Source organism: Dermochelys coriacea, chromosome 13 (assembly GCF_009764565.3).
Source record: "Dermochelys coriacea isolate rDerCor1 chromosome 13, rDerCor1.pri.v4, whole genome shotgun sequence".
In the NCBI taxonomy this organism is placed as follows: Eukaryota; Metazoa; Chordata; order Testudines; family Dermochelyidae; genus Dermochelys; species Dermochelys coriacea.
Genome location: NC_050080.1, coordinates 6,392,662 through 6,419,865, shown reverse-complemented (window position 1 = coordinate 6,419,865; position 27,204 = coordinate 6,392,662). Strand labels below are relative to the sequence as shown.

Sequence of the window (27,204 nt, the reverse complement as noted above, 5' to 3'; positions counted from 1 at the left end):
GGCCATCTGTTGAATCGATAGCAGTGACTCAAATTCAAATGTAAAGTATATTCTCAGCCTCCAACTAAATACACAGTTTGTTCTCAATGGGATTTTTATATTTCCCCTTGGACCAACTTTTAAATGTTCATTTCATGGTAGGCTGGAATGCTTCCTATATGTTTAGGGAAGAAGGCTATAACTGGATTAGGACATGTCACTTGATAAAAAGAAGTAGAAAGTGCATTTGGCATGTTAAGATAATATGAGAGGGTAACACAGGTTTTTGAACAATAGACAGTCCTGTGAAAGCTGTCTCTGCCAACACTGGTCCCCATCTGAGTCCCACCAACCTTATAATATCAGAGGTGACCTCCAGAAGCATGCACCTTTCCTGGATTCCTCCGCTGAGACCACCAAAGAAATATAGGATTGTATATTACCCATCCAGGGGAGGAATCCCCAAAGAGGTAGGAGATCCTGTGTTTGGATGTGTGTGGTGGCTGGAAACTAGAGCAGACTTGGACTAGACTTGAGTAGACTTTTCAGAGACACAAAGAGCAGTTAGGCACCCAATTCTCATTGGACGTCAGTGGGAGTTGGATGCCTAATGTGTTCATTTTTAATATTATGTGGGTGTCAACCTTATCAGCACGCTACACGGAAATGACAGGAACCTTACTTTTTGGTCATGCTTATGCTGATTTTGTCTCTTCTTATCTCTTTTCTCTTCTCTCCCTTACACCATCCTCATCACCTCATTTGTAGGCTGTCTATTTTGATTTTAAGCTCTTAAGGGCAGGGACCTTCCCTTCATTCTTATCTGTAAAGTATCTTGCATACTGTTGGAAACATAGAAATAATAATAAGGTGCCCTGGCTGAAACTTTTAGGGCCTTGCTCTTGGTAGTTCTTCCTCAGTTATAATTGTATAACTCCATTGACTTGAGTGGGGTTGGGCAGCCTTTGGCTCAGTAAATATATACCTCCACCCATTTCACCCATAGGCTTTCATCTGAGCAGACAGCCCTGGTTTGTGATTCCCTGCATGACTGCCACCCTCTCTGGCATGTTCCTACTGTTACTGTGATTTGCTGTGGTTGCAAAGTACTCTAGGGAAATAGATTGAGTCTCATAGCTGCCATCCCACTCCTCAGTCTATCTTTCCTTAAAATTCTCCTTTCCTGGCGTGCTGCCATTGCCATCTTGGTAGAGTTTATTCCCCCCCAGCTACAAGAGGGTTGGTGCAACTAACCTAAATAACAGAGCTGGTTCCCATCTGCAGCTTGGTGGGGGCGCCATGTCACTAGCAGAGAGCATGCTGCTCCTACATCACACTGAGCATGAACCAGTGACTCACAGTGGATGCTGTGGATGAGAAAAGTAAATTAAAAAGCTTTATTTCTTGAAGGCCTCTTCTTCCTTTATTTGGGGCAGGCAGGGAGGAGTCTAGGGTGATGCTAGCTAGTATGAAGTTGCAAGGGCTTTCAGCCTTCGTGTTCAAGGCATAGCATGGTCACTAGGTATAGTTTTGGCTGTTGCTGGTTTGTTTGATTGCTTTCTCTGCTACAGAACTCCTGATACCACAACTTCTTACAGCCTTTCTCTGTGTTTTTCAGGTAGTTTTAGATGGATCTGCCTCCTCCACTCAGCTTGTCAATTTGACCTCGCACACAGAATACCTGGTTTCGGTGTTTCCTATTTATGAAAATGCCGTTGGAGATGGGCTGAGGGGCATCACCTCGACATGTAGGTCATGAGTAGAGAGCTCTAGTCTAGCCTTCATGGCATCCCTCTCTGCTTTGTACAACTTCTCTCTTCGCAGATTCCAAGCATCATTCACTCCCTTCCTTAAGCCCCAGTTCTCTATGTGCTGATTTCCTCACCGCCTCAGCACTTCCTCAATCCCTTAGTGGTTGCCCCATGTATAGGGTATGTTCGAGTAAGCTCTTTAAGCAGGCTATGGATATAGGTGATGCCCTATTTAAAAAAGAAAGTGTGTGTGTGGCAATCTTGATGCTTCAGGCAAAATCCCCTTTGACTTCAGTAAGTGTTTTTGCATGACTGAGGTAAATCAGGACTTCCGGAGATAATGTTTGAACGTAAAAAAAAATGAACATTCTTCAGGGGAGAAAATTAGCAGTTTAGTATTCTGGCAGGAAGAAACAATGTTACCCAGATATACTGGACGCAGATCAAGCTTTTTGTTGTGGTTTTATTATTTTTATAATTAAGCTATCTATATTTACTCATCCATTCCTGGATCACATTCTCAGGATTGAATTCTAAGATGCTAATGGAATGACATCCCATCCCAGGAGTTTTGTGGCATCAAGTGCCTGGAAGTGTGGAACACATGCTCATATACCCTCCTACACACACTTCCCTTATGGGTTTTTTTTGGCTTGTTCACTCACTGCTGCTCTTCTTTTAAAATGTTGGAGAGCCTTGCTGTTCCCCTGTGATGCCATAATTGAAAGAAGGAGATTTTTGTACTACGATTTTCCCCAGAATGTCCTCTGAAGGGTCAAGGAAGAGCCAATTTAAAAATAGATATTGAAAATGCGTTCATGCAGTTAAACACTGAGACTGACTGGGGCTGATTGGTGTGAGCCAGGGGAAAGAACTCTGTGTCAGCTGCTGAAACTTGCAAAGGCAGAGACAAGCCTCATGAGGTAGATGTTTTACAAGTACTGCTATTAAGGAGCAAGCTGTGCCTTTAGATTGCCCGCTGTGACTATATAAATTTCTAGAAAGTCTTTTGATCCTGTTGCTTCTGATTTTCCCCCTCTGCTCCAAATGGTAATTAATTTATATTGTGGTAGTGTCTAGGAGACCAGGATCCCGTTGTGCTAGGTGGTGTGTTCACACTCACACTCTTACGTGGCCCAAAGATCTTACAAGCTAAGTGTAAGGCGAGAGCCAACAGGTAGATACAGATAGGGGAGCACAAGGAAACAATGAGACAAGATTGGTTGGCATGATTGGCAGTCGTCTCTGCTGACTAACCGCTGTCAAGTTTGTCCAAAGGTTCCCAAGTCTTAGTACCTTCTCTGCACTTTGTTTCTTTTTTATTGCTAATGTTTGCTAAACAATATCTACCTTGAAGGAAAGTTTGGTGTTAAATGACCATGTGACAAAGAAAGATTGTGATGGGAGGGATACATTTCTTTGTTCCACATGCAAAGATATTCCCCGCCCACAGGAACAGCCAATAAGGCCTTCTGACCAGATTCTGATGATTCTCTGTTATAGAAGCATCATATACACATCTCCTAAAATAGCTTTACCCTAACTTCTTTGCTCTGATGTACAGTTTAGATATCCTTGAATCTGTGTGTGGGGGCAGGAGGGGTTAAGGACAAGAATGAGCAACTTCCTTGTGAATCTTTGTTCTGTTTTCCTTCATCTGAGTAGCTTTGTCACCACCCCTTTCCCTGCGAGCATCGAAAGTGAGCCACAACAGTCTAACACTGAGCTGGCAGCCGTCAAGTGGAGCTACTCAGTACCTGGTGATCTGTTCAGCAGGCCCCAATGGAGCGGAGGATGATACCAAAGAGGTATAGCTGAAGATAGTTATAACTATTCCTTTTGCCACATTGGATATAGTCAGAGATATGGGGCCCAAACTTAAATCCCAGGTCTGCATGAGAATTACTTAACTGACTTTCATTTAAATCTCCTCTAAGTCAAAGTGGATCTGAATCAATGGGAAGGTTCAGATCTGCAAACTTCCTGGCTACCCTCTATTACTATAAAGGTCTGAGTGTAAGCCTCGGGTCTAAACATGGAATTCAAGAAAGTTTGGATCTGGATCCAAACTTTTGTGGAGTGAGCCCATATTTAGAAATAACAATCCATGGCTCTTATACAGCACTTTTCATCGGTAGATCTCAAAGTGGTTTACAAAGGAAGTCAGGATTATTATCGCCATTTTACAGATGGGGAAAACTGAGGGGAAGTGACTTGTCCAAGGTCACCCAGCAGGCCAGTGGCAGACTGGGGAGTTGAGCCCAGGTCTCCTAAGTCCCAGTACAGTGCCCTATCCAGTTGCTATACAAAAATGAAAAAAAAAATTGGGGGTTTCAAAATGTAGCTTTGGCAGGTCAGTTTTTATTTACTTAACTACGACTCACCCTTACGGCTTTGTATAAACCTTAAACAATATCATACAGTAGAAATAAGGAGAAAAGGAGCTCTCAGATCATCTAATTCAACATGCATTTTTAATGAACTATTTCAAACGTACAAAATGATGCACTTGGAGCCTGACATCTTGTCGAAAAAGTCTATGGCTTCCTTGCTCCACTGGTCTAGTCTAATCATCTGCCAAGATGAAGGATTTGTTGCACCTAAACCATCCGAGACTGGCTCTCCAGCCTCTTTTTGAGAATGTTTTTTGAAAACCACTTGAACCACTTGATTTGATTTTGACCCTTTTCTCTTTGTTAACCTGTTTTAAAGTATAAATTAAGTAAAATTTGAAATGAGTCACATTGAACCAAGAAACTGAAGGTTTTTTGTTAAGAAAATATCAGAATAGGACACTTCAACTTTTTTTTTTTTAAGTTGGAAAACTAGTTGAAACCAGCCTTTTTTTGTGAACTGTTTTGGTTTTAACAAATTGGCATTTTTTGGGTGGAAAAAAATATTCCGGTGAAAAATTCCCAGCCAGCTCTAGAGTTTGCATACACTGTGCATGATGTCTGTTGGGTTGGGTAGTGGAGGAGTATTGACCACGACCCAGCTACGTGGCTGGTGAGGAGTGTTACAAGTACTCTCTAATGGTATGTCTTACAGCTGGAGCTGGGTGTATCATTCCGAGCTGGAAAAGACCTATTCAGTCCAGCTTTCATTGAGCTAGCATACTAGAAATAGTGTAGCCATGATAACACGGGCAATGGCAAGCAGTGGCATGTTAGCCACCTTAAGTACAAATCTGCCCTACCCCTGTGGATATGTACTTAAAGCAGCTAGCCAGGCTACATTCTATTCGTCATACCCAAAGAGACAGACAAGCTGTGGCCTTAGACTCCTGTCTCTGCAGCCCTGCTTTGCTCTTGGTTTGTTAGAGGATGCTATGGGGAGCCAGCCATGGCAGAGCCTCACCACAGAATACCTCTCTGTGTCACTCTTTATCCTATGATAGGTGAAAGTGGAACAGCCTGAGGTTCTGCTGGACGGGCTGTCTCCCAGCACAGAGTACTCAGTAGCAGTGTATGCAATGTACGGAGAAGAGGCAAGTGATCCAGCCAGCATCCAGGAAACCACCTGTAAGTTTTACTTCCTTCTTTTACTCAGCTGACCCTTTGGCAGGAGCATAAGCGGTTTGATGAATGGTGCATGATTGGCAAGAGAGACTTATTAACTGAGATGCTTCATGTATTTTTCACATAGTTTGTAAACAGGCTCCCTCTTCCCTGGCTAATGCTAAATGTAGGTGGTTCTCTGAGGTTACCTCTAGTTGTATGAGAAGCTTTCTCATGAACAACTCTAATCTGGGGGACAGGGCTGTGAAATTGAGTGGTTCTGTCCAGGCAAACTGCGACTGAATCTCCTTGAAATTCAGAGTGAGGAGGTCAGATCTGGATCCAAACTGCTCCAAAGTTTGGGGTGTTCAGAACTGAGATTACGTATCTGTGTCTATATCTTTATCCACCTGGGTTTTCAGACCACAGCTACCACCATGGCATCTGAGCACCTATCCCAGTGGGTTTGACCAACTGTAGGAATGGGACCAGGGACAAAATTAGGATCAGAATCTAGATTGGAAGTTCCTGAAAGTTTTGAGCTCTTTGGATCTTGGGGAGTAGGTGGGTTGATTTGACCCTTTCTCTACCCATAAACCAATCATTCTCCCAGGGCATCATATAGACCTGCGTAACAATGAAATCAGAAACGCTTCCATCCCACAGTGGGAAAAATCCAGTTGTTAAGATGGAGTAGCAGCAGGAGGCAACCATTGGCTTTACAAGTGTAGCCTTAAAAATCTTCACCACGTCCTTTTGCTAATTATTGTTGCAGTGGCACTGATCCCTCCTAGACACCTGAGTTTCTCTGAGATCGGCCATGGGGCTGTCAAGGTCAGCTGGGACGCAGCTTCGCGTGCTGTGAGAGCTCACCGTGTGACCTACATCTCAAGCAGAGGGAGCAATGCCGGGGAGGCAAGTCCTTGCTTAGGGACGCAGGAATGTGCTAAAACCGGGAGAATGGCGATGGAGTGCGAATGCGCTGTTAATTCCAGTAACTTGGCTGTGGGGTGATTCTGGATGTAACCGAGAACAGACTGTAGCCCTGTAGGACTTGATTTGTCAGTTGGTTTATACCTGTGCAAGGATGTGACCCTTGCATTGCCAGAGGACAGGGTAATAGGGAAACAGCCCTGCCCTAGCCGTAGTGCTAGCCTATCTATCCTTTGAGCACAGCGGGAACATAGGGGCAGGCACTTCCATAGGCCCGTCTGAATTTCCTCACATGATCCAAACCCTTCATATGGAGTCACGCATCCTATGTGTGGCTTTAATTAAACCCTCCCCATCTTTTCTTTTGCCTAAGAGGCACCATCACCGTGTGCTGTCAAGAACTCTGCTCTCTCCTGACAGCGGCTGCTCACATGCCTGCAGCATTTTAACAATGAGGGTACTTCGACACGGGAGGGTTTTGAGGCAACTATCTTGAATTCCAAGCCCCTCTTTGCCCTTGCTCTGTGCTACAGTCCTGACCCTGGTGTTTCTGTTTCACTGCAGGTCGAAGTTCCCAGCAGTGCATCATCCACTATGCTGAGACCTCTGTCCTCTCTCACCCAGTACTTCATTAGTGTCAGCTCCATTTATAGTGAAGGCGAATCCTTTCCACTTACAGGCAATGTTACCACATGTAAGTAGGGTTGAGGAAGAGTATGAGGGTCAGTAGGAGTTTGGTTCAAGGTCCATTATAAAGTTAAGTGCCTAACTGCCAGACAGCCAAAAGTTTAGATCTGACCCAGACACCAAAGTTCAGGGATGTTCACAGCTCGGGTTTTCTGGTTCAAACAAATTTTAGACCTCAGAGCAAATTGAGACTGAAATTTTTTGAGTTCTGCCAGGTTTCTACCTGAAGACTTAAATCCCCCCTCAGTATCTCTCTCTGCCCATGTCAGGGCAGGTTTTTTTCCTCCCAAATTTGGCCAAAATTCAGCCTAGTGTGGCCAAAAGTCTCATTGGCACTGAACCTGGTTCTTACTGGGTTCAAAACCCTCATTGTATAGATTGCTTTAATAGGGTCCTTCTAAATAGGACTCGTTATTGCCAGTCACTCATTCTGCTGGGGGATCTTTACCAGGCTACCGGCATTTCCAAATGCTTGGTAGCCTTGAAATGAACTTTTGTAACCATTGGATGTTGTGCAATAACCATCTGAATGATACATAGATTTGAGAAAATGACACTTAACTCTGATTCTCCATTGGGAGCATTTGCCCTCAGTAAAGTCTGTTGGTCAAATCCTGCCTTTATTTATAGATGCAATGACTTGGAGACAGAAGGGGCCATTCTGACCAGTTCTTCTGGCCTTCTGCATAGCAGAGGACACAGAATTTCACACTGTAATACCTGCACTGAGCCTACTGGTTTGGATTTGACCTAGACCAGCTCATTTAGAAAGACAGTCTTTAAGTTAGCTGTGCTTGAATAACAGATGTTTTGGTGCGTTGGTGATTCCGAAGAGTTAGGGGAGAAAAAAATCATTTTGGATCAAGCAAAAATGTTCTGTTCAACCCCAAACAAAACCATTTCATTTACATTTCAAGCTTTTGACATTTTTGATTTTTTTTTAAAATAAAATGAAGGAAATTTCTACACAAAAAGCTCTTTTGAACTAAAAAATGGAAACATTTAGACAATATTAAACATGTTTCAGTTTTTTCAGAATGTTTTGTTGGGGAGGGAAGGGTTTGACAAGAACAATCTGGTGAAAGTGACAAGGATTTGTTAAATGTTTTTGGCATCCCTCAATCTGCATCTTCTGCTGAAAAAAGGTTCAGACACAAAATTTCATCCAGCTGTATTTTGAAGCCCGTTGAATTCAGTGGAGTTACTCTAGGGTTTATGAGGGTGCAGTTGGGAACAGAATATGTCCCTGCGTCAGAGAGTACATTTACTATGGAGCTGGAAGTGTAGTTTCTGACTGGGGGAGATGTACAGATGCTAGTTTTGATTGATTGTTAAAAGTAGATGTGTAGCCACGGGTGGCGGGAGTAGCTAGCCACCCGAGTAAATACCTAGGACCCAGGACAGGATTGTACTCAGGGCAGCTAGCCGTCCCTTGCCTTGTGCTGCTGTGGGTACATGTCTATTTTTAGCATCGGCTAGATGAGAGTGAGCACTCGTATGTCTACCAAAGCTGGAAATGACGCCTCCAGTGTCAACGTACCTGTCTGTCCTCTAGAACAGGAGTGTAAAGGATGGTAGCTGCATTGGTGAGCTGAACTCCTCTGGGATGGCCCCTCAAGGAGAACTGGTGAGAGATGCTGGCTGACAGCTGTTAAACAAGGCTGGAGAATGATGATGATTGTGTCTGTCTGTCTGTCTCTCCTGAGGATTATGTAATCAGCAGAAACGATTAATTTTCCAGTAGCAGAGGCAAGCCAGTACTTAATGCTGTTTTGTTATGATGGGCGAGCTCTGGGAAGTCTCCAGTTTGCAGTAGCAGAGTCCTCATCTATTAAATCCGCCTCCAGCTCCTGGCTACTCGTTACGCTGCTGGGCCTCGCCAGCACTTCCGGACCTGTGTGCAGCTCTGTGCAGTGGGCAGGCAATACTCTGCTGTCTCCTGGGCTCTGTTCAGTGTAGTCAGGGGACGGCTAATGGGATGGAGCCTTTGACCTCCAGGTCACTGCAGAGCTTTGTAACAGCTCCAGAAAGATTTGGCATAGGCTCCCAGCAGTACTTTCCCCTCCTCCCACTTCCCTGGTGGCGGGAGGGGGGCCCAAGGGGCACCCCCAGTTTGCATCATTGAGAGCTGCATTAAGTTCCATAGAGGGCGGCACCTTATTTGTATAGGAAAACTGTGCAAGTGAAGCAGATACATACAGTCGTCCCTTTTCTGCTGGGGAAACAACAACACCGGAATTAATAAATAACCCTGTCCTTCAAAGGGTGTGGGTCTTCTCCCTTTCCTTTGGTCTCTTACAATCCCCACCTCTTCCATCCCAAACAGTCCTTTCTCATGTTATACCTCTGCCTTTCAATCATTTTGTATCTCCTTTAATTGATTGCTCTTGTCCCATTGTCTTTCTCTTTCTCTGGCCCTTTTTTCCTCTGTATGCTCTGTTCCCTTTCCCTCCATCCCATCCCTCTAGCTGCCCCCATCCACCTGGGGGTCTCGCCCTCAGTAACTTTCCTGGTTCCTCCCATATACATTTCATTTTGTCCCTCCCTAGATCATTGACCTTCCTCCTCCAGCACTTTCCACCTATTTCTGATTCCAGTTCTCACACCATCACTAGGTGTTTTATCCTGTTTTTTGCTGCATATGTGAGAGCCTGAAATCTTTTAGCTGGCCTGCTATTCCTTCCCTCAAGTGGATGTGTCTCCCTGTTACCAGAGTGGGACAGCAAATTGAAAAAGGCAATAGAAAATATTTTTAAGGAAAGCTGAAATGCAGAAGAAGTCTCACAATTTTAGGGGAAAAACAGACACACAGAAGCCTGCCTTCATTCTTATTATACGGGACCCAATGGATCACAGCTAGGTCTGGGTAAATAATTTGCAAGAATTAAGTTATTCAGATAATTCCTCCTGCTTTCCCATTTGTGAATCATCCACAAACAGACTGTGAAATTCTGACATTCCAGCAGTCAGCCCCTATGCTCCTTTCCGGGGTTCTTGCAGGCTTTGCTAGTCACAGCTTTGGGACTGAGAAGGAATTTTTCCCGAGATCACCAGCGTGGCTGAGGCTGGTGGGGTTTTTTCACCTTCCTCGCAGTGAAACCTAGGGGCTGGGTTTTGGGCAACCAGAGGGCTGGATTCTCCCCCTCCCAGAGGGCACAGCTGAGACCTATGGGAGAGTTGTTTAGTTATTGTAACTTCTGGCAGGGGCCTAGTGCAGGAACTTGCTGATTTAGGCTCCAGATCCAAAGAGGTAACACAGTGGGCATCCCAAGAGTATCTTCTTATGAGATGGGGGCATCATGTCTAACCCCTTGGGGACAAATGTGACACAGGACACTAGCCCAGCGGGACCACCCCACCAATGCACTTTACCAGCAGTGCTGGCTGGGAAGTCGAAGTCCTCTCTCACTTCAACCCCTGAAAGGGGGAGGGATGCGGGTGCAGGCACGCAGGGAACCTCCTAATGTGATAACTGGCTACCCCCACGGTGGGAGCACCCCAAGAATTGGCGAAGGATCAAGGGGTTGTCAAGTGACTGCACTGGGCTGTCCCTCGACAGGAACCTTGGATGTAATTTCACTAATAAACTTGCAGCCTGGTTAAAACCCTTCCCACGTGCCGTGAGCATACCAAACTGGGTGGGTATCTGTGTATTCAGGCTTAAAATGTGCATGTGCTACAATATTCACAGAGAGTGAACCCAATGGAGGGGGTGTAAAAGTCATCAGGGCAAAACTCAAACAAACCTTTGCAGGATTTATGTGTGTGTCCAACTGTAATATTTATATGCCAAGATGGGTCTGCTGCATTGTATGCTTGTCTGTACCGTGCCTGGCCCAAGCTGCCGCTGGGAGTCCTGTGAACTCTTAGGAGCTCTAAAGTTTAAACAAATTCATCCAAAATTATAAAAGTAAGGAAGACATCCAAAAAAGACTCTCTTGCCTCTCCAGGATTTTAGCACATGGCATAACACTAACCTCTTTGTCCTTGAAAGCCATTCCCAGCATCTTCCTGCTCCCAACGCCAGCACTGTCCTCTCGCAAATACAATAATCATCTGTAATTAGTGTTTACAGATATTTTATCCATGTCCCTCATGATGAGCTGTTGTCATTTGGGGTCTGAAAAAGTGAAAGGCAGGCGGTTGAGAGACAGCTGCCGGTAGATACTTTTCTCCGTGACCATCTGCTCTGTACCTTGGCTTTGTACCACCAGCTCCTCAAGTTTGTTTTCTTTGTGTCTTTCAGTAAAGGTTCCACCACCAGGTGACCTGAAGGTGACTGAACTCTCAGGAAACAATGTCCAGTTGCAATGGGAAGCCGCCGCTCCCTCTGATGTCCTGGTTTATCAGATTAAATGGAATGCACTAGGAGAAGAGAGCTCCCAGGAGGTATGGTACAATATAGACTTGGGGACATGAGGTGGTGTCCTGGATTTACAGGATCTGTGCTATGCCCTGGCCTTTAAGTGGTCTTCAGTGTGCCAGTCCTCCAAGGGGTCACACTGATACAAGGGTAGACCATGGGGCCTCAATGCCTCCTCGGCTGAACCTTGGGCTCCAGCACTCCTGTTTCTCATTGTGAGCCCTGCCCATTGAGGCAGACTCCTGCTCAGACGCGTACTCCATTCGGGGGTCAATGCACTTCAGCAAGTATCTGCAGTGACTCCATGCACCTTTTCAAAACAGAGAAGAGTTTATTAGTCAGCTGGAATATAGCATTAGGAAAGTGCTTAGGTTAGCATAAATAAGGCAAGGTTAAGACATAGTCCATACTGGGTAAAGCCAGGGTTCCCATGAGTCCCATGCTGCTATAGGGATCATCTTCATTTCCTTTCTCTGTCACCTCCGCCAATTGTCCACCTGCTGCAAAGCCATGCTGAGTTCACATGTTCAGCCCGCTGGTATCCTCCCATTGGTAAGTGTCAATAGTTAGCTCTCTCGGGTTCCCATTGTCTCTTTAGGGTCTTTCATTGATATAGGTTGGTTCCAGCCAGTCCTTAATGACCCATTCATAGCTTCCCAGAAGCTACATGATGAAACACCTCATGTCTCCTGATTTGCCCTGAGTGCAGCATTTTAACCTTTCTATGCCCACTGGGTAGCAATACCAGAGTGATAGGTACAGGGTCATACAGGTAGTTCATAGAAATATTACAGACAATTCCCACTTCATCACAGACAGTGTGTGGCCTGTTTAAGGGCTGCTGGCATGTATATATCATGTGTCCTGCCAAAGGCTACATGGATACTAACGTGTGGTCTATAAAATGTAGTCCTGAGTGGGGAAGTGACTACGGACACATGCAAGGTAACTGGAGCTTCTTGAATGAGTATCCTAAGACTTGGTATTAAAGTAACTATTAACTGTCATCAACATATCCAGACGGCATGGGCATCTACAGAACACTAACTAGGGCCAAATTTTGCACTAGTTCATCTACACTTATGAAAGCCATGAGGGTAGGATTTGGTCCCAAAGTCCTGTGCCAGCATGTAGGTACCCCCTATCTTCTCCACATGCAAAATGATGGGTCAGATCCTCAGCTGGTGTGAATTACCATTGCTCCATTGACTGCAATGAAATTACATCAGTGTGCAGTACCTCAGGATGTGTGTACTTCCTCTTCTCTACCCACCACTGGCTTAAATCTCAGGAGATCTTGAGCTCCTATTGTGCAATGTTCATTTAAAGTAAAAAACAGGGTCTGGAGGGGAGATGGGTTAGAGTTTTGTTGACCTCTAATTCCTCAAGCGTGGCCATACAACTTTTCACAAAGCACCCTGCAGGTTACAAAAGCAGCATCACAGAGCTGGTAACTTGGGTCAGGGACCTAACCCTCCCTTCTGTTTACTGGTCAACAACTTAACTGTGGCTGGCCTTTTGCAAGAACATCAGAAACAAGGGTCCTGATGATAGTCACCCTGGTTGGACCATCATTTCTTTATAACATTGCAAACAATGGGTGTCCTTATGCGAAGAGCATTCAGATCATTCTATCTGAGGTGATGAGTCCTTTTGTAGGAAGAGAGTGTTAAAGAACAGTACCTCTTGTTATGAAAGGATTTGATACTTTAAGATGCCATACTCAACCAGGTAGTTGCAGCTGCCTGGGAACTCCACTTACATTCATTTCTCCTCCACGCCACAGCTGTCTGTTGCTGGGAACTTGGCTGCTGCCAGCTTACCAGGATTGAAAAAAAACACAGAATACCAGATATCGATCTGGGCATATTACAAGGATGGAGCTCGAAGCGACACTGTCTCAATTCTGCACAGAACTAGTAAGTGACCAATGTGCAAACTCTAGGGCTTCGGGGAAGGGATGTCTCAGAACTAGTCACAGACCAATAACTCAGGTTTGACCAACAGGATGTCCCAGGCCTAAATGTCTAAAAGTGACTTGAGAGGCAAAGTGAGTGAGGTATTATCTTTTATTGGACCAACTAAGTGATTGGTGATTTTGGGTAACCAATCTGAGTGACCTTATAGGGTCTTGAGCACCTGCCCTCTGAAAGCCAGTCCTCTATTAAGGTGTTTCAGGTGGGTTAGCCAGAAATGGAAGCAGCCAACATCACTAGTTGCCCTGGGGAAATTAGGTCCCAGTGCATGTATCTTTGTGGAGCTATTTTTAGGGGGTGCAGGCAGGGTGCATGTGAAGACTTACAGTATCAGTTCCAAGCGCGTGCTCCCCTTTCCCCCTGCAAAGCTGTGAGAAGGCACCTTGGTCAATAACAAAACTCTATTTGCCGTCAATGGAGGCAGGATTGCACCCTAGAACTTCTTTTGGTGACTGCTTGCCTGTGCATCTCCGATGCCTCTTGGCGAATTGATGGAAGGCTAAAATGATCCACTTTTAGGAAATATTTTGACCAGTGAAGAAATGCATTATAACAACATGTAAAATGGCCTTCTTATTAGACACAGCTGTAGATGAACCCACTGAGTGACAGTTCCTTGGTGATCAGGGATCTGTCTTTTTTAAAAGTCTCATGGAAAAATCATCATAACCTATGACATCTGTCTCAACATAGTCTTCCGTGTACATCTATAGGAGTGCCCTTTAGCTGGGTGTGCTCTGTGCCACACGAGGCATTGTATGTTTCAGGAAAGAACCACTGCATATGAAGTCGACATTTGTTTCTTAACTTCAAGTGAAATGTATTGGGTGAGTCCCTAGTGCTGCAGACAGTGTGCTGGATGGCTGATGCATTATAGATTTGCAGTCTGCTCAAGAAAGCAGGCCGATGTTATAAGCCAATAGTTTTTGATACTCTTGAAATGTAGTTTCCCTTTTCCCCATAAGAGGATATAGAAATATTGGAGTGGATTGCATGGATTTTCTGTAGGCTGTTTAATTCACTGTCTAGATGTTGCCTAATGAATGTTACTTGTTTATAACATGCTGTCTATTAAGGAAGGTGAGGAATCATTTGGGGTCCTAATTGCTGAGTCATTCTTCATTGGGGGCCCTTACAAAAATGCGAGCGAGCCTTGCAGTCCGACTCTGCTCTGAGGAAAAGTCTGAATCTTGCTTGGTGCTGACAGAATGAAGTTATAAAGTGGCCTCCCCAAAGGACATCTTAATGAATACCCCCTGTCTAATGGCTTTGCAGCCAGTGAATGGAACACGAGTCATTTAATATCTGTGATCTGCTCCTCCTCCTCTTAGTTCCCAACAGTCTTTGCAGAATAAACTCGTTCTGTCTGGTTTTGTGTTTTCTGAGCTGGTGAACCTTAGAGTAAATGGCTGTCTTGGAATACAAAGCCCTGCTTTTATTAATAATGAATAATAATAATGTATCCTTGCGTAAAGCTACCTCGGGCGAGCCTCCGAGTGCTGTAAATCACAAAGCCAAATTGATGCAACAGACTCACTGTACATCATACTATTGTACAGGACAGAGGGATAATTGCAGCTATTTAGAGGTTTCAGTAAACAAACAGGTAGGTTTCAAGGTGCGAATTCCACAATGTCAAACCTGAGCAGTAAGCTCAGACCAGATCCACATCATGCAACCCACTGCAAATGGCACTGGTTGGTGCTGTGCTTGGCGTACTCAGAAGACAGGCCAAGGACAGAACTGACCCTCAGGGTGTGTATTTCCCATTCTTTGCTAGTGCTGGAATAAGTCTGAGAGATACTGGTGGGACAGTGAAGGGGGTGCAGCTTGCACAACTGCTGCCCATGACATATCTTTTCTGTGAGTGAATAGGGGATTTCATGTGTCATGGATATCAATCTTTCACTGCCATTTAATTCGTGCAAAGGGCCAGATGGTCAACAAGTTAGGCCAGAAGTTACACAGCCAGAATGCATGCTTAATTTACATGTGCAATTACCCAGTTTGCACATGCAATCAGAATAAGGGTGTATGTAAACTGGGACTGGATTTTGGGTGCACAACTGGATGCCTAATATGTTTGAAAATCTCTCTCTCAATTTAAAAGAGAAAATGCCAGTGAGGAGAAGTGAAGTAAGAGAAAGAGGTGGTTTCAAAGAGAGTGTGCAGCTCCCGGGGAGCCCTGAGAAGGGTTGTGGTCCCAATAGTTTGAAAAAGGCTAAGACGGCAGGTGTCCTGGTAGAGAGGGGAGGGTCTGGGCAATGTTATGGGAAAGACTCTCACTCTATTTTGTGGCCAAGTTCAAATGAGCATCCTTGAGAAAATCATTCAGCTTAATTGTATGATTCCTCCCCAGTCCCCACTCTGACGTTCTTAAAACCAAGTGTTTGCGGGATGAAATACCAATGATGTGTCAAAAATCTTCCAAGCCCTCCTCCGAGTGAAAGGCTTATCTTCCATCATAGCCAGCAGGTACACACATGCTGTGCTAAGAGAGAGCCTGGGTGCAGAGCGGGGTGCATATGTGGGGTGAAAAGTGACTCATGTTCTTTTTATTGTTTTTTCTCATCCCTCCATATAGGATGAGGCTAAGCCATTGTTCTTTTTTTTAATGTGTGCAGCATCTTTCAAGAAATACAGCAACCTCAGGGCAGTCACTAAAGTGAGGCTATTGCCCTAGAAGCCTGAGGCTATGCAGGAAGCGTGAGGAACACAAGCACTTCTCCTTCTCTTTTCTCCCCAGGAGAATATGGCCTTCTTGAAGATTAAGAGAAAAATGACTGCCTTTGTGTACTGGTTTTACAGTGTAGAACTATATACCTCCCTTGGGGCTGAGGTGAGCACAGCAAATTCATTTTAATCAGGACTCCTTCCAGGCTCAACCCACATACAAAACTCTGTGCAGGTAGATTGTGCTCAATGGACGTTACAGGACATCTCTCTCTCGCAGACAACAGGCCCTGTCATCAGACACATCTTACCAAAAAAAAAAAATCGATTGCTCTTCAGTGCATTGTGCTCCTTTACAAAGGATGTGGTTTAGAAACAATGTAGGTGTTGTAACCTGTTCTTTTTTGTGTTACACTTAAATTGTACAGTCTTTGCAGCAGGGACTGTCTTTTCATTATCATTATCTAGCTCAGTGGGCCCTGATCCTTGATTGGGACCTCTAGGTGCTACCACAATGCAAGTAATTATTAATAATAATAACAACACAAAAGCACATACACACAACCCTTCATGCACAGTAATAGGATATCATGTAACATTGCTTATCTTTTGGGACCTATCGGAGTCTTTAATATCTGTGCCATAGACCTAATGATCTTCCTGTTTGCTCCCTTTCAAGGATTTGTAAGGCAGCTGCCATTCTCTTCTGCCTGAGAAGGATGGGATGGGGACGCTCATTAAGACCCACCAAGACTGTTCTTTCAAAAGCTTGGATGAGTGAAGTGAGGCATCCCCGCCCCCTTTCCCTGGAGCGGAGTACTTCTCCTCCCCCTGAGGTTGCCACCAATCTGCATTTGTCCTGAAGGACAAAATTATCAGAGTTGGACACTCCCCATTTCAGTGCTTGTGTTTGAAACTACAGCAATGTGCGGTAATGGTGGGTGAGCATGAGATGATACTTCATCAGCACATTGCAACCTGGCATTGTGCAGCATGGTGACTCAAAGTGCCCACCTCTTAGGAATAGGGTGTGATGTGACATTTAAAGACATACCTGGGAACAAACATAGGACTCCACCTGTCAGCGAGCTGGGTTTTCCCACTCCCAGGAGTGAAATACCTGGCCTGGGAGTAGAACACAGGCTGGTCTGTCACCCTCTGGAGCTAACATCCACAGTGGCAGTCATTAATAGATAGGTCCTTAAACTTGGGCAAGCTGATCCATAGTTTAGTAAATAAGTTTAGGGAAACTAATGGCAAGGAGCTGAAATGATGGGAAGAATCCAGAATACTAAGCAATGAGGGTGAGAAAAACTCAGCTGCGTCGTTTGGATAACAACGATGGATAAGGTTCCGAAGGGACATTTGAAATGGGCAGCCGTGCAGCTTAGCAGAGAGCGCTAGAGATTTACTCTGATTTGAGGACATGTACGTTGTACCAATTAGACTGAGGAGTCAGAAGGCTGAAAACCCTCCTGTGAAGGAAGCATGGAAAAGGTTTAAGGGGCAGCATGTGAGGCTGACACAGATGGCACCCTCTGTGTCAGAGATACTCACTTCCTCCTGGGCAGCCTAGAAATTTGACCTTTCCCCTGTCTGTCAGATCCGTGCAGTCAGATTCTGCAGGGCCCTGGGAGCTTTCCAAGTAATTCCGACTTCGAAGTTTTCAGCTAACTTATTCTATCTTGTTAGCTTGGGTTATCTTAAAAGAACGACAGGGAAACAGTGAACTGGTGGCACATCCTAGCTGAATGAAATGGTCAAATGTGAGAGAGGCGCTGGGTGCTATGGAGCAGGCTGGGGGCGGTCTTGCCTAATGGTCAGGGTGGGAGGCTGCCCTTGTGCTTGGTGTGGAGGTAACGGGGTCTAGTGGGCAAAGCCCAAACCAGGAGCATAAAAATTGCAGCATAGACAATTGGGCTTGGGTTGGAGCCTGGGCTCTGAGACCCTAACCACTGTAGGAGTCTCATTCAGCTTAGGATATACAATAGGAATCACACCCAAACTTTGTATGAAACAACTTCAGAAGTCTGTGGGTGGTCCAATGAGTGTGAGCCAAGCAGTGTCATGTTCTGCAAGGTTGCTAATATTTTAGTAAAAAATGGAATTTAAAAACAAGAAGGGACAGACGGACGTTGCATTTACTGGACGATATCAGTTTAGCAATGACATTAGAGTAAACTGGAGTGCCCAATCCACTCCGGGCCATCTCTAAAGCCATTTCACAATGTGCCTTCTTTATATCTTGGGTCAGATATACATGCCACCTTGGGTATGTATGGGGTACACTTTTATATATATCTTTATGCTTCTAGGTCTCCCTTCTCATCTCCAAAGTTTTTCTTCCAGCTCCCAGGCCTCTCTTGTCTCGGTGTTGAGTCCTTTCTTTATACCCTTAGGCAATCCACTCTCCTCCAAGATCTCGGTCTCTCTCATTCCCTGGCCCCAAGGTGACGCCCCCCCCCCCGTCTCTGTTCTGAGCTCTCACTGTTATGGTAGCAGAGCAGTGAAGCACTTACTTATCTGCCAGTCAGGGAGTCTTTTTGGCCTGGTTTGTATCCATCGCAATCTGCCTGTCATCTAGTTCATCTTTGTTCCCTGCTGCAGCTTCCCAGAGCCCACCCACCGACCTCGTTATAGACTCCGAGACCCCCAATAGCCTGCAGGTCCACTGGAGACCCCCTGGCAGCCACATACAATACTACCGAGTAACCTACATTCCTGAATCTGATGACAGTGCTCAGCAAACAGTAAGTCCTCAGCTGCTTTTGGACATGCCAGGCACTTGACTAAAAAGACACGGGGCTAGTGTCATCCCTGATGTGTCTCGGTTGAAGTCAGTGGGGTTACCCCAAGGATAAAATTGATCAAGAGAACAAGAGCAACTCGCTTCCTCCATCTGATTAAAGGCAGCGCATTAGAGACAGACAGTTGTGAATTCAAACCAAAGCCTTCTAGGCTCTTCCATGGATTTCTGTATAAAACATCAGGAGAATTCATTGCAGTCAAAGCCCCTCAGACTACAGCTGCCTCTTTGATCCACCCCCTCGCCATAAACTGGAGTGCTGCATTTCCAGTAGGTGAAGGATTAAGGACAAATCCCCTACTCTGACCTAAAGTGATTAAGCATTACCTTTAGCACTCAAATTCTCCATTTAGACCCAGTTAGACTGCAGTACCATAAGGAAATTTGAAATTCCTCTGGATGGAGAATGACCCCATGTTCATACAGAGCTGCCCAGCAACTAGATAAGCCTGATCTGATGACTTTCGTCCTCCAGTCTGTAGCTTCAATAGGAAAAGAAAGCAAGAAACCATGGCTGATGAAACTCCCTGTGTTCCCATTTCATTGAGGCAACATTGGCCTGAGATCAATAGGCCTGTCCAATTCGGATATCCATTAAGAAAATGCTAGCAGGGGACATTTTCCAGAATAAATAAGAAAACTTTCAATGGAAGCTGGATGCCTAACTCCCCACTGTACCTTTGAAAATCTTCCCTGATGAGCTGAGGGGCAGGCTCAGTGCCTAGCGGGAATCTAAGGGCGGGGGGGGTGTCTGCAGGAAAAGAGCTGGGAGAAGAGAGGATTTTTTGTTTCACTCGCAATTCAAAAAAAAACAACCTTAAGTATTTTCAGATTAAACTAAAAATGAATTTTTTCAAAATTTTCAGGCAACCAAAAAATCGTTTTGGGTCAAATGAAACATTTTGTCAAGACAAAATTGTTTCATTTTGTTTCATTCATTTTTAATTTTTTTTAAATGTTTGTAAAAATACAATGAAAAGAAATGTTGAAATCGAAAGTGATTTCAAACTGAAAAATCGAAATGTTTCATTTAGAAAATGTTGAAAGGAAACATTTTGATTTTTTGGGATTACCCCTCCCCCCACCAGCTGAAATCGTTTGGAGAAACCAGCATGAACCTGAGAAATGTTTCAATGTTGTTGAATCTGCTGTTTTGGCAGAAAAAGGTTTTGGGCAAAAAACTTTTCCCAGCTCTAGCAGGGAAGGGGAGTGTGGTCATCGGCTCTTAGTCTAAACTGCTTTTCTGTTGCCTTGTATTGCCCACTTGTATCAGCAAATGAATAAAAGCTGAATGAAGAATTCTGCTGGAGTGTAAGAGTCTTTCTCATATCTGCCATAGATAATGGTTTCTGGTAAAAGCAGCGGCGTGACCCTGCAGTCGCTGCTTCCCAACACAGCATACAAGGTGATGGTTTTTGCTGTCCATGACGCAGGAGAGAGTGACGCTGTGTCTGCAACTGGCCAAACTGGTAGGCAGATCAGTAGGTACTTACCTTTTGTGCATTGCCTTTTATCCAGAGATCTCCAATAATTCACAAAGATGTGATGCTGTCATTATCCCTATTAAGGTGGGGCTTGGAAAGAGTAACAGGGAAAAGCAACGTTAAAAGTTAAAGGGCCAGAGACCGATTTGGCCAAATTAATCTCATTGTACCTCTGTGGAAGTCAACAGAGATACTCCTTGGATTAGTTTCACCCTGGAAGTATCTGACGATTTACTTGCTTGTGTAGGATATGCAGTTTACGTATAGGGCCAGACTTTCAGAAGGGTTGGCCTCCCTTTTTGCAGATGTAATTTGCATAGACAGTTGAACTGTGGGTATAAATCTGAATAATACAAATAAAAATATAGATGTAGCTACCAGTCTGTGTTTGCAAATCAGGTAGTTAGAGGTGCAAGTACTTGGATATACAACCACGGGTCCATTCTGCAGGCACAAAAATGAGGGTGCAACATTTTGAGGGTACAACTTGTGCCCTGAAAAGAGAACCAAGTCCTCAACCCTTTTGCAAATTCCAGTAGGAAAATGAACACCTAACCTCTTTAAAAAGGGGAGTGAGATTGGAGACAATAGGTTCCCGCTTGGAACAATGAGACCAATACATGGCACAAACAATGCGCCCATTTCATATCACATTCCCAAGCTATTGTTTCCAGTCAGAAGGGAGCATAGGGAAGGTCTAATAACCATGAACAATAGTGAGCCAAACATCACAGTCCCAGAATCAGGACTCACAAATGCATTTATTCTTACAGCTTCTGTCTTGGCTAAACTGCCCTCAACACAAGGCTTTGTTCCCTTCAAAACAGATGGTAAGTCACATGTGATAAGGCTGAAATTCACACATGTCCTCTTGCAGTGGCAACTCAAGCTGTTGGGGCTTAGCACTTCAAGTAGGACTGGGTTTAAGTCATGTCTCACACCATGGAAGATGATGTTGGGGACATGTATCTTTCCAGCATGAGTCTAATGTAAACCCAGCAGGTGTAGATGTAACCCATGCCTGCTTGGTGTAGTGCTCTATCCCCCTCTAAAAAAGAAAAGGAGTACTTGTGGCACCTTAGAGACTAACAAATTTATTAGAGCATAAGCTTTCGTGAGCTACAGCTCACTTCATCGGATGAAGTGAGCTGTAGCTCACAAAAGCTTATGCTCTAATAAATTTGTTAGTCTCTAAGGTGCCACAAGTACTCCTTTTCTTTTTGCGAATACAGACTAACACGGCTGCTACTCTGAAACCTATCCCCCTCTAGAGATTGATGAGCCTGTGACAGCCTGGGCTAAGAGGCATGTAGCTTTTAGTTCATGCAGTAGAGGCTCATACACTAAGCTTCAGAGGACCCAGGTTCCATCTCGCCTATCGATGACGGGGGTCTGACGGCATAACAAGTGGGGGCTCATCTGGGATATTAACTGGGAAGACTCTGAAGATTAAGATGCACTTTCTCAGTGAGGGGAAGTATGTGTGCAGCATGTTTTGCTGGTTTTGAGATCTGGTTTCTCTGAAACGCTTTTGTTCTAAACAAATGACACTTTGCTTTAAGGAGGCTGTTTGGTCGCTGATTGGCACTGTCATTGCCCGGGGAGAACAGAATTGCAGGGTCTGGAGGTCAGTCTGACCTGCCGAGGTGATCACACTTGATACACAGGAGACTGCAACCCAGGGCCTGGTCTGAGAGTGGGAGAATTGTGTGATTCCACCCCAAGACAGAGGAGATGGCCCAAGACCTAGAAGGAGCGCTCTCAGAGAGAGTGGGAGGGGTCAGAAGTGGAGCTTACCCAGGAACTGACCATTTTAATAGAACCCTGTTCCATTGCTTTATCCCCCCGTACTGGTTCTAATCCCAATTCTATAGAACTTTTCCAGAAAGAAAAACTTGCTTTATGTGTATGCAAACCAAGGTACCTCAAAATAATGGAGGCCAATGGAAAATGTCACCCTTATGGTTTAGTACCTGATATCCATAGTCCCAGAGCCATCAAACTCACAGCCTTCAATTCAGTTTCACACCCCGGAGTGCTGTGATACCAACAGCCTGTGGCTCATACTTGGTGGGTAAGAGGGGTCACAAATTAACACAGTGGACTGGGCTTTTCGGGTGCACGTTTATTTGCCAAGAGGAATGGGGAGGGAATGACCAGCTCCTCCTACCTTTTACAGTAGTCAAGTACTGAAAATTAGAACCCTGCTTCTGTGGTGAGCTATGAAATACCATATGATGTAGTAATAGCAACAGAACGTTTATAATGCAACCTTAATGTAATGAGCTGCTAAGCTGCATTAAACTAGTGACCTAAAAAGCCATTTATGAAATAGCCAACCTCTCAAGTGTACTTGATTTTCAGGGACATCTCTGACTTTCAAATATTTTCCTTGTCCCAGTTCCATCTGGCATCCATGCCCTGGGATTTAAACAGCAGCAAATAATTGAAAGTAACATTCATGCTCTGTTTTCTAAAACACTGCCATACCCAAACCACTTAAATGGAGAGAGCACTTTATAACTTTGTCACCAAAGAGCTTTTGATTCTAGTCCTTTGTCCCTAATTTGTATGAGTAGCATCCATATATTTCGCTCTCGCTGCCTCAGGGATGCTATAAGATTGAGCAGAGGATTTCCTGAAAAGATGACTGGCAAAGGATTGCCAATTGTTTTTTTTAAAGATTAAGTTCCAAAATGTAATAAAAAATGAATAAAAATGAAAGAATGCTCTTAAGTTCAGATTTTCAGAATTACATGGACATGCATAGTCTTTGTGTGCAATTACCGCAATTGCATATGCACATTTTGTGCATGGGATTGCTTTTACTCACTTCTGGGGATCTTGGCTTTACCACTTAACAATGATGCGGAGAGACAAATTTTGGAAAGATGAAACCTCAGCTCCATGCTCAAAAATGGTTGGGTAGTTGTGTTCTTTTGTTTTGCAATGCAGTTAGAGCAATTGTTTATGCAAACTGGCAATTACATATGCATTACATGTTTAGGTGTCCAGACTACAACTAACCAGAAATATCAAAGAAAAAGCCCATTATAACTGTGTTTAAGTCCGCAGTGGGTGAGCAGTAGTAGAAGATTGAGTTAAAACAAAGTTATAATGAAGGGGCCTGCTGATAAAGGACAATCAATTCAAAGGCTTGAGTGATGAGTGAGCCATGCAAAACCTGGCAAACTTCCATGTTTGCATGTGCAGATTGGCTAAGTGCATATGCAGCTTCTTGTCATAGACCCAAGTTTGCAAAGAGTACAAATTTTCAACCAGTGTGTCTTCAAGCCATTAAAAATATGGCCCAAATGTATGCCGTTGGATTGCCCATAAATGTAATGATTATTGCTACCATCAGGCTGGGCCCTGGCCTCAAGGAATTGACCATATTGTTGGGTATTGCAGTATATGTGCCAAGATGTCTATACAGACTCACTCACTAGGTCTCCATGTGCTTTCCATTCTGCTGCAGACCACAGCCATGTTTGCTTTATTCCTGTAATAAGTTGCCAGTTTGGCTTCCATTGGGTCTCATGATTTTTCCCCTGTTTTTTTTCTCCTGCAGCTTGCCCCACTATCAGTTCCACTGAAGGCTCTCTGCAAGGTACCTTTCTAGTTCTCAGTCCCAGGTGGGCTCTGTCATGAATGTGGAAACACTGTCTGATCCCGACTAATCTTTAATCTGCATCGCTGTTACGAAAGCTTGCCTTGCACACATTAAAGTCATCTTCCCCACACCCAGAGTGCTGTTGCCGTGTCAGAAAGTCTGATGCAGGAAACCTGGGAGAGCTCAACAAATGTCTCTCCTCAACACCTTCATTTCCTTTCCCTTTTCCCACCACATTGGGCAATAGAAATACATTTCCCTGTTGTACTGAGGGTCTTATTTCATCTATCCAAGCTAAGTAACTAGATTTATGCACCTCAGCTCTCTCATCATCCACCTCTGTCAACCTTTTTTGGGGAACAGTTAGCAGTAAAGGCTGGGAATTGCAAAGCCCCTAAGGAAGTTAGGCATCCAACTTCCATTGCACTGAAAGTGATTTGTGTCCCTAATGCACCTTAGGCTCCTTCAGTAACCCCATCCTAAAATTTTTCCCCTTTCCCTCCCCCAAGGAAATCTCTGCAAGTTGTAAAGGATGTAGACATGCCTAGGGCTGCTGTAGGACTCAAATGGTATATATTAACTAGGAGAACTCTATTTCCCCTCTCTCTCTCTCTCTACTATATTCCCCATTATATATAGTTTTGCCACCTAGGAAGTGACTTGTACTGCCTATATGGCAGCCCCAGCCCCACATCTTCCCAGAGAAATCTAGTGGTCAGGGGCTCCAGCCTGAGATTCAGAAGACCTTGGTTCAATCCCTAGCCTGCCAGGGAGTCCTTTGAATCACTTAAGTATGACATTGAGCTCGGAGATGTGATTCCAGCTCGTGTAGACATACCCACGCTAGCTCTGGTTGAGCTAGCACCTAAAAATAGCAATGTATCTGTGGCCTGCATGAGCCACAGTTCAGGCTAGCTGTCTGAGTACATGTCCAGGGGGTCAGGCAGTGCTCAGGGGAGCAATCCATGGTGCTGACACACAGCTATTTTAAGTTGTCGCTTGGACGGAGCTAGCATGGTGAGCTGGAAAATCACCCCTCCCAACTCAAATGTAGACATACCCTTAGTCTCTCTCTGCAGAGTTCCCCAACCATAAAAGGGGGATAACGATAATAGGACTTCTCTGCCTCACAGGGGTGTTGTGAGGATATATACGTCACAGACTGGGAGATGCTCAGATCCTCTGGTAAAGGGGGCCAGATAAGTATCTTAAGATCCATAGACTGCCCTGTTTGACCTCTCTCCCCACATTTCTGCAAGACTATTCAGTCTGTGTATGTCCAGGCCAAACTAATCAAGCCATAATACCAAGCAAATATCTCTTGCTGTATTTCTCTATAACTGTCTTGCATGGCGCAGGTGATTTATCAAGAGAAATAGCCAGTGCCATAGCTGTTTCATTGGGTGGATTAATAATATAGATTCATAGATACTAAGGGTCAGAAGGGACCATTCTGATCATCTAGTTCTGACCTCCTGCACAATGCATGCCACAGAATCTCATCCACCCACTCCTACGAAAAACTTCACTTATGTCTGAGCTATTGAAGTCCTCAAATCGTGGTTTAAAGACTTCAAGGAGCAGAGAATCCTCAGCAAGTGACTCGTGCCCTATGCTACAGAGGAAGGCGAAAAACCTCAAGAGCCTCTTCCAATCTGCCCTGGAGGAAAATTCCTTCCCTACCCCAAATACGGCGATCAGCTAACACTGATATAGGGCAAGATTCGCCAGCCAGATACTACAGAAAATTCTTTCCTGGTAACTCAGATCCCACCCCATCTAATATCCCATCTCAGGGGATTAGGCCTATTTCCATGAATATTTAAAGATCATTAATTACCAAAATCACATTATCCCATCATACCATCTCCTCCATAACTTATCGAGTTTAATCTTAAAGCCAGATAGATCGTTGCCCTCACTGCTTCCCTGGAAGGCTATTCCAAAACTTCACTCTTATCATGGTTAGAAACCTTAGTCTAATTTCAGTCTAAACTTCCTGATGGCCAGTTATACCCATTGGTTCTTGTGTCCACATTGGTACTGAGCTTAAATAATTCCTCTCCCTCTCCGGTATTTATCCTCTGATATAGTTATAGAGAGCAATCATATCTCCCTCAACCTTCTATGGTTATAACTGTAATTTAAATTTTGCTTTTAAAACATTGTTATGATATTGATACACATTTTAATGGACATAATAATATACCAAATCGCAGGTTCTTAAATCAGAGAGAAATGGTCTGAAACCAGTCAGAATAATCTGATGAGCACTCTAAAACGCTGCATAGTGACAAATGTGCATTATAGCAGCCCAAATGCAAAATACCCACCAAACCAAGATCCAATCAATAGTAAGTGGTGCTGAGGTGGGAGAGTACAGATTGAAAGGGAAATGATGTGATGAACTTGTCCCCCTTTCTCTTTAAAACAAACTGGTTATTTCCTCTTATCCTCCCAGCTTGCTGTAAGTTCTGATAAGCTAAAAAAACCCAACACCCCGACTGCAAGGTCTGTTTGTATTAAATCTGAAATAAGAAGTGACTCATAGAGCTTTAATGATGAGCTGGGAAAAAGAGATGAAGCTACATGAAGCTGGAGATGAGATGTCAAAGATGTCAGGGGAAAAATCTTTGTAGACCGCATAAGGCAGATCACACCTCTGGCAATATTTGAAAAAATGAAGAGAGAAATGGCAATACTTTAACTTTACCACTTTCATGACTCTCGCACATGAGAGGATACATTTTGCAGCAGAGAATAATTCTCTCTCTTTTCCCTTTCCTAAGCAATTACTGGACAGAATCCATTTCTTTTATGATAATATTTGGCATCAAGTTGAAAAGGCAGAACTCATTATAACTTGTGTTTTTTTTTCAGAGCAAATTTTTTGAGGTTTTTTTTCCCCAATTTAATAGATTTTTTTAAAATGCCACTCTCATTATTAGATCTTGCTACAGTGGCAGAGGCCCTTACAAACAGTAATTAATTCATTCCAGGAACAAATAACTCAAATATATTTTTAAGGTTCCTAGGTGACAGACTGTATTTACCTATCGTTTTATAAAACTCAAGGATGTTAAAGCAAGGAAACAAATAGTTAATGATCTTCTGGATCTTACACTGCTCACATAGTGAACAAACATGTCATTTTTCTCAAATGTAAAAAAAATCATATTTTATCATAAACCACCTTACTCTGCTCCATAATAAATATGATTCATTCATCATTTATCTCAAAATAAATCTTTTAGTTACATGGCCAGGGCCTAATCAACTAAGTAACACTACCTCCATCTAGCTCACTCAGCCTCTCTTGGCTTTTAATTATCTCTATTGAAAAATGTGCCTAATAATAATTCTTTGCACCTGCTTAGTTAGTTTTCATCTGTGGATCTCAAAGAATATCACAGGGGTGAGCATTGCTATCTCCATCCAGCAG

At 44.0% G+C, this 27,204-nt stretch overlaps 1 protein-coding gene across 2 annotated transcripts in view; it reads left to right on the top strand.

The window, feature by feature from the left end:
• The window catches only part of COL20A1 (collagen type XX alpha 1 chain), a 91,152-nt gene that overhangs the window by 27,493 nt on the left and 36,455 nt on the right, over nt 1-27,204 (top strand). For both annotated transcript variants that reach the window (XM_043496182.1, XM_043496183.1), the window contains exons 11-22: nt 277-449; nt 1,598-1,727; nt 3,396-3,538; nt 5,128-5,251; nt 6,003-6,142; nt 6,725-6,854; nt 11,094-11,236; nt 12,997-13,129; nt 18,467-18,609; nt 20,005-20,146; nt 20,923-20,979; nt 23,721-23,759. In XM_043496182.1, coding sequence (XP_043352117.1) covers nt 277-449; nt 1,598-1,727; nt 3,396-3,538; nt 5,128-5,251; nt 6,003-6,142; nt 6,725-6,854; nt 11,094-11,236; nt 12,997-13,129; nt 18,467-18,609; nt 20,005-20,146; nt 20,923-20,979; nt 23,721-23,759 — 1,497 coding nt within the window. The remainder of the gene's footprint in view (nt 1-276; nt 450-1,597; nt 1,728-3,395; nt 3,539-5,127; nt 5,252-6,002; nt 6,143-6,724; nt 6,855-11,093; nt 11,237-12,996; nt 13,130-18,466; nt 18,610-20,004; nt 20,147-20,922; nt 20,980-23,720; nt 23,760-27,204) is intronic.